This window comes from Pogona vitticeps, chromosome 2 (genome assembly GCF_051106095.1).
Source record: "Pogona vitticeps strain Pit_001003342236 chromosome 2, PviZW2.1, whole genome shotgun sequence".
NCBI classification, from domain to species: domain Eukaryota; kingdom Metazoa; phylum Chordata; class Lepidosauria; order Squamata; family Agamidae; genus Pogona; species Pogona vitticeps.
In genome coordinates this window covers 10184063-10191803 of record NC_135784.1, presented here as the reverse complement: position 1 = coordinate 10191803, position 7741 = coordinate 10184063, and the positions used below count along the sequence as shown (strand labels likewise).

At 47.9% G+C, this 7741-nt stretch overlaps 1 protein-coding gene across 1 annotated transcript; it reads right to left on the bottom strand.

Annotated features, from left to right (window-relative positions):
• On the bottom strand, nt 1-6271 carry LOC140707556 (uncharacterized). Its single transcript, XM_078387558.1, has 2 exons — nt 3902-6271; nt 1-841 (listed from the first exon to the last, which is right to left on the bottom strand). Exons 1-2 carry the CDS (start codon nt 5297-5299, stop codon nt 206-208), a joined length of 2034 nt encoding a protein of 677 aa, XP_078243684.1. The 5' UTR covers nt 5300-6271; the 3' UTR covers nt 1-205.
• Between the last annotated feature and the right edge of the window lie 1470 nt (nt 6272-7741).

Here is a 7741-nt window from a genome sequence, read left to right as displayed (position 1 = left end):
TTTAAACCAAATAACTTGTCTTCTTTATTTAACTGGGGTAACGGGATAGAAACGTCAATTAGGTTGGGGATAAACTTCTCCTGTTGAAGTAACGGTTCATACAGGGGCACCCAATCTTCGTCAAAAGGGTTACTGGACTTCGATGCCCATGGACCGGCCTGAACCTGGGAGGGTTCTTCGGGATCGAAGTCATCTCGCTCCATCGTCAATAATGGGGTCGTCTCCTCGAGCCCTGCATATCCCCAGGGTGAAGCTGTTGTTGACCCGAGGGTTTCCCAGGGTCCGGATGATACCCCAGCCTCCTCAGCTCCTCCAGATGCCATCGGGTCTTTTCCTCTCTTTCCCTCTCTACCCGTTTCTTTTCTTCAGCTAGCTTTCGCCTCCACTCACGGGTCTCTCTTTCTCCCCAGTAAGAGGGACGGACCCGAGCCTCATTCCTCCTTCTCTCCTCAGCTTCTTGTTTGGTCATACACACCTGTTCCCACTTGCCCGACCAGGGATCCTGGATTGAGACCCATTCCCATTCGCCTTCTTTCCCCGCCTGTCTCTGACTGACTTCCCCAACGGCTCCCTCTTCTGGATCTTTCCTTCCCCTCCCTGCCCAGACTAGAGGAGTCTGGGTCGCTATGCTTAACCCTTTCATGCCCTTATCTAGATCAAAGGTATCCACTGCCTGGTGCAGCATCCGTGGTGGAAAAGGCTTGGGTGCGGTCTGGGTGCCCACGGAGGCTCTAGGGCGAGACGGCACTCCTAACATCACTTCACGACCCGGGGAACGGGTGTCACACATCCCCCCCTCCAAGAGTGCCGTCCGCTCTTCCTCGCTGCGCGCCCACGGACCCTGCCGAGAAAAATAGTCGACATTAGTATGCTCTTTGCCCTTTCTATATCTTACTTGAAAAGAGAACGGTTGCAGAGCTAAATACCACCGAGTTAAGCGTGGGTTGGTCTCTTTCATTCGTTCCAACCATTGTAGAGGGGCATGATCGGTGACCAGGTCAAAGGGAGCTCCTAGCAAATAGTATTTAAGACTATGTGTGGCCCACTTGATAGCTAAAGCTTCTCTCTCGATGACAGCATATCTTTGTTCTCGGGGTGACAGCTTACGACTCAAATACAACACCGGGTATTCTACCCCGTCTTTGACCTGTGATAAGACAGCCCCTATACCCCGATCTGATGCATCAGTAAAAAGGGTGAAGGGTATATCAAAATCGGGTGCAAACCTAACCGGTAACTCACAAATGATTTCTTTTAACTTCTCGAATGCTTCCTTTTGTGAAGGACCCCATATTACTTTTACCGGGGCTTTTTTCCTTGTTAAATCAGTTAGTGGTGCAGCTATAGAAGCAAAGTTAGGCACAAACTGGCGGTAATAACCTACTAAACCTAAAAATTGCTGGACTTCCTTCTTTGTCCTGGGTTGGTACCACTTGGATATTTTAGTTACTTTTTCCTCCTGGGGTTGGATTTCTCCTTGTCCGACTTTGTAACCCAGGTAATCTACTTTGGGTAGCCCAATTTTGCACTTCTTGGGATTAACCGTCAAACCTGCTTCGTGCAGCCTTTCTAGCACCCTCCTAAGGTGGGCTAGGTGTTCTTCCCAGGAACTGCTAAAAATTATAATGTCGTCAATATAGGCGGCCACACAATCTTGTAAGGGCTCCAACACCCGGTCCATTAATCGTTGGAACGTAGCAGCTGCCCCATGGAGCCCAAACGGCATCTTCTTGAACTGGAATAAACCCTTAGGGGTACAGAAAGCCGTTTTCTCCTTATCTTGGGGTCTCAAGGGGATCTGCCAATATCCCTTTGTTAAATCGATCGAACTGAGAAATTTGGCCCCTCCCAGCTTATCTAACAAGTCCCCTACTTTGGGCATGGGGTAAGCATCGAACCTGGATATGGCATTAACCTTTCTAAAGTCAATACAGAACCTAAGCGACCCATCAGGCTTTGGAACCATTACAGGGAAGCTTCTCCAAGGCCCATTGGATGGTTCTATGACCCCCAGTTTAAGCATCTCATCAACTTCCTGGTTAATTACCCCAGTTATGTGTCTGGGCCAAGACCTACCACTCACCCTTACCACATTGCCAGGGGGTGTTTCTATACTGTGTTCCACCAACTGGGTGCATCCGGGTACTGGGGAGAATACTTGGGGAAAGTCTTCCTTCAACTGCCCTGCTTGTAGTTTTTGTTCCTCTGACAAGAGGTCTCCTACCACTATATCTCCTCCGGAGGTCAAATCTTCCCTTTCGGGGCCTAACTCGTCATCGACCTCGGTCCCAAACAACACTTCTCTGTCTATCCACTCTTTCAACAAATTTACGTGGAACACTTGGGTTTTCTTTTTCCTATCAGGGGTCTCTATTTCATAGTCCACTTCATTCAATTTTCTTAGTACTTTGTAAGGCCCGTGCCACTTAGCCAAGAACTTGGAAGTCTCTGTGGGTAAGAGCACTAGTACCTTTTGTTGAGGTTCAAATTTCCTAGGACGAACCTTTTTATTATAGTAACCCCTTTGTTTAATCTGCGTTTGCCCCAGGTTCTCTTTAGCCATCTCCCACGCCAATTGTAAGCTATTCCTCATCTCAACTATCTGTTGGAGGGCCCCCTGGGAATGATCTTCCCCTTCTTCCCATTTCTCTCGTATTAAATCTAGTATCCCCCTGGGTCTTCGACCATATAACAGCTCAAAGGGGGAGAAACCCGTGGAAGCTTGGGGGGCCTCCCTAACTGCAAACATTAACGGGGCGAGGAATGTATGCCACATCTTGGGTTTTTCTATTGATAATTTCCTAAGCATGCCCTTCAAAGTTCGGTTAAATCTTTCGACTAGCCCATTGGCTTGAGGATGATAAACCGAGGTTCGTAAAGGCTTAACCCCCAATAGATCCCACATCTGCTTGAAGGTCAGGCTCATAAAATTAGAACCCTGATCTGTTAAGACCTCTTTTGGAAAACCCACCCGGGAGAACATTTCTAACAGTTCTTTGGCTAAGACCTTAGCTGTAGTGGATCTCAGGGCCACTGCCTCCGGGTACCGAGTGGCATAATCAATGACAACCAGGATGTACTGATGCCCCCCCGCTGATTTGGTTAGCGGACCTACAATATCCAAAGCGATTCTGTCAAAGGGCCTATCTACCAGAGGCATAGGTATGAGCTCTGCCCCTGGTCCCGACTTGGGTTGAGTTATCTGGCACTTGGCACAGGATCTACAGAACTCTTCTACGTCGTGAGCCATCCTGGGCCACCAGAACCGCTGTTTTACTCTATCCAGAGTCTTTTGGGTGGCCAGGTGTCCTGCTACCGGTAAGTCATGAGCCCAATGCATTACCCAGAACTGCAGGCCCTCTGGGGTTACCAGTTGGGATTCTTCTTCGTTGCCAGCCTTGGTTACGCGATACAGCAAACCTCCCCTCAATTCAAAGCCTTGCCCCCCTTCTGGGGTAGTCCCTTCAGTCATCGCTTGCTGTAAACAGCTGTTAAGTCCCGCATCATCTTGTTGGAGGCATCGTATCTGGTCTCTAGACAAATTCATCACTTCTAACTCCCTGGCCTCTGTTTCTTCCTGAGCCCAGCCTATTTCCCCGGGCTCCTTAGCCAAATTGCTCAGTCCAGGCCAGTCTCTCCCTAGTAGCATTTCCCGGGTCATACCGGGTACTATTCCCACTTCCATGTCCCTTTTAAGGCCATCTACCTCGACCTCTGCCATGGTAGTCGCATATTCCTTCACATCCCCATGGATACACCGGATTACAGTAATCTCAGGTAAAAGTTCTCCCTCTAGCTCTTTTACCAGCGTTTTGCTGCATCCTGTGTCCACTAAGGCCTTCTTAGGATGTCCATTTACTCTCGCTTCTACTACCCAACCCGGGTGATTCTCCTCACCCACCTTGGTCATCCCGGTGCAAGCCTCTGCCCACGCACACTCAGTCACTGGGCAATACTTCCGGATATGTCCGAACTGGCCGCAGCCGAAGCAAGCGGTCATCTTCTCCTTCCCTAGGTTCCAGGTCGCCGCTTGTTTGGAGGCTGCCGGGTCGTTTGTCACCGTTGGCCTTGGTACCCTCGTTCCGACTGGGTTTGCGTATTCAATGCGGTCGGGTCTATTCTTTTTGGTCCCCGTCTGCGCTGCTCCGCGAAAATCCGCCTGTTTGTTAGCGTCCGCCATTTTCTCTCTCAGTTTGGCTCCTTCTCCTTGTGGCGTACTTCTAGTTTGCCACGTGTCCTCTGCTTCTAAGTAGTCTTCCAGCAGCGTCACAGCGCCCTCTAGGCTGGAAGGTTTGTTCTTGATGACCCAGTTCCTAGCTCCGCTGTTGAGCGTTGATATTAACTGTTCCATAATCACGATTTCTAAGACCTGCTCTGCTGTCTTCCCCTTTGGTTGTATCCATCTCGTGGCGTTTACCCTCAACTTTTGCGCTAGTGTCCTGGGGTGTAACCCGGGCTTCAACTTTAGTCCCCGAAATTTCCTCCGGTAGGCCTCCTCGTTTAAGTTGAGGGTATTCAAAATGGCCGTCCTTACCACGTCGTAATCTCCCGCGTCTTCTGGGTCTAGGGTATCTACTATTTCTTGAGGTAACCCAGTGAGGTATGGGGTCAGTATGAGTGCCCACTGATCCTTTGGCCACTGCGCGGAGATGGCAATCCTCTCAAACGTGTGTAAGAACGCTGCCGGGTCATCCTGGGGGCCCATTTTCTGTAACTTAACCGGGGGCCGTGTTGCTATGGGTTGTTTCAGTCCTATGCTCTCTGAAGGTTGATTTCCCTGAGGTGATTTTAACTGTTCGATTATCATCCGCTGCTGATCTGCTAGTTGTTTCAACAAGACCTCCTGCCCTTCTGTTATACGTTGCATCCATTTTTCTGCGTCTGTGGGTTGCGGGGGAGGCCCCACGTGCTGGGCGCCAGTATGTGAGGGTCCGTTATTCTTCGCCTCCCCCTTCCCAAATAAAGCCTCAGACGCATTTAAACCAAATAACTTGTCTTCTTTATTTAACTGTGGTAACGGGATAGAAACGTCAATTAGGTTGGGGATAAACTTCTCCTGTTGAAGTAACGGTTCATACAGGGGCACCCAATCTTCGTCAAAAGGGTTACTGGACTTCGATGCCCATGGACCGGCCTGAACCTGGGAGGGTTCTTCGGGATCGAAGTCATCTCGCTCCATCGTCAATAATGGGGTCGTCTCCTCGAGCCCTGCATATCCCCAGGGTGAAGCTGTTGTTGACCCGAGGGTTTCCCAGGGTCCGGATGATACCCCAGCCTCCTCAGCTCCTCCAGATGCCATCGGGTCTTTTCCTCTCTTTCCCTCTCTACCCGTTTCTTTTCTTCAGCTAGCTTTCGCCTCCACTCACGGGTCTCTCTTTCTCCCCAGTAAGAGGGACGGACCCGAGCCTCATTCCTCCTTCTCTCCTCAGCTTCTTGTTTGGTCATACACACCTGTTCCCACTTGCCCGACCAGGGATCCTGGATTGAGACCCATTCCCATTCGCCTTCTTTCCCCGCCTGTCTCTGACTGACTTCCCCAACGGCTCCCTCTTCTGGATCTTTCCTTCCCCTCCCTGCCCAGACTAGAGGAGTCTGGGTCGCTATGCTTAACCCTTTCATGCCCTTATCTAGATCAAAGGTATCCACTGCCTGGTGCAGCATCCGTGGTGGAAAAGGCTTGGGTGCGGTCTGGGTGCCCACGGAGGCTCTAGGGCGAGACGGCACTCCTAACATCACTTCACGACCCGGGGAACGGGTGTCACAATAACCTACTTGGATTATTTTGTTTACTCATGATTTCCTGGACTGGAATTGTTTTTATTCATCTTAATGGATTTTTGGGTTTTTGAATACTTTTCTATTTTTCATGTTTTCTTTGCCTCACTACATCTGTGTAACTAAACAGCACAATGTTAGTTTATTTGTTTTGGTTTAATTTGGCTTAGTAACATGCTTTTTCTTTAATAAAATAAAGATTATAAAACTCATTTGGTTTCCTGAACAGTACACTTGTCATAGGGTCATCTGAGAGTGCTGCCTCGGCCTAGCTTACTTAGAGTCCTGTCAGTGGTGCAAGTTAAGTCTAAGGACTACAAAGCCCACTTGACCTTTTCACAATAATATCTGAGAGTACCAGGGTGTTCTTATGTGGGCAGACTTGTGAGAAGGAGTGTTGTAGCATAGCTGGTTGAATTGGACTCTTCAGCCCATTTTAGCATGTGCAAGCTCCTGATTGCTCTCTGTCCAAGCGTACACGTGTGTTTTCGAACCCGTGGTCAATCGACTAGATAGGCAGGATATAAATAAAATAAATAAAAAAAAATTATATACACAGCTTGTGCATATATCTCTTAGAGCAACATAGTCATTTAAAGAAGTAAAGTAAAAGCCACCAGACTCACTACTGTGTGACAATGTGCTGTTCTTACTCTTTTGCTTATATAGTAAGAGCAGCCTATCGTGATACACAAAGCAGCTAACTGTAGTTAACCAGCACTACCTTAGCTTTTTCCAGCTGCATGTCATCAGTCATCCATTTTACATTGACTTTTACAGGCATGACTTTGCATTTAACCCATTCTTATTTATTTATTTATTTGTTTGTTTGTTTGTTTGTTTGTTTGTTTGTTTGTTTGTTTGTTTGTTTGTTTATTTATTTATTTATTTATTTATTTATTTATTTATTTATTTATTTATTTATTTATTTGATTTCAACCCCGCCTCTCTAGACAGAGTCTACTTGGGGCGGCTTACAAACAGTTATAAAACATCATGAAGTATAATCATATAAAACGTCATTATAACTATTAAAATATTTTATAAAACAATCACATGATTAAATCAACAAATTTAGAAGTTCAAGATGGAGGAAAAAGAAAACTAAAGAGAAAAAAAGAATCAAGTGTTGAGTGGAGGGAAGGCCCGCCTAAAAAGCCAAGCCTTTAAATGACTCTTAAAAACACCCAGCGATGGTGCCAGGGTGATTTCCAGTGGCAAGGTGTTCCATAGTTGAGGGGCCAATGCCAAGAAGGCCCAGTTTCTTGTTCTTTCTTTCTGGGCCTCTCTCAGCATTAGGCCCCTCAGCCATCTTTCCTGGGTAAAATAGGTGACGCAGGTAGATCTAGGTGGGAGAAGGCGTTCCGCCATGTATCGAAGTCCTAAACCGTTTAGGGCTTTATAAGTCGTTATTAACACTTGAAGTGGATAGGAAATGAATGGGAAGCCAATGCAAGGTGGCAAGAGTGGGAGAGATATGCTGGTATTTTCTCATCCCACTGAGAAGTCTGACCACCGCATTTTGCACCATTTGAGGTAGCCCCACATAGAGTGCATTACAATGGTCTAATCTTGAGATTACGAGCACATGGACCAGAGTGGTGAGCACCCCAACATCAAGATAGGGACACAGCTGGGCAATCCACCGCAGATGGAAATAGACAGAGCGGACCACTGACACCACCTGGGTCTCCATAATGAGTGCTGGGTCCAGATGTACTCCCAAGCTGTGAACCTCATTCTTTGCAGTGATAGTCACTCCCCCAAAAGAGGGGGAGCTTCCCAAACCACAGATGGAGGGGCCATCCACCCTCAGGACCTCCATCTTGTCCGGGTTCAGCCTCAGCCCATTCTCCTGCATCCACTACAGTACAGCCTCCAGGCAGCGCTCAAAGGACAGGACGGCATCCACTGAGGAAGGTGAAAAAGAGATGTAGAGCTGTGTGTCATCAGCGTACTGATTGCA

What these genes read in the sequence shown, in the direction of transcription:
- LOC140707556 (XM_078387558.1), bottom strand. Translation starts at nt 5,299, where the DNA reads ATGGCATCTGGAGGAGCTGAGGAGGCTGGGGTATCATCCGGACCCTGG. An exon ending in CTTGCACCGGGATGACCAAG is followed by an intron (nt 842 to 3,901) that starts GTGGGTGAGGAG and finishes TTTTCTCGGCAG; the next exon opens with GGTCCGTGGGCGCGCAGCGA.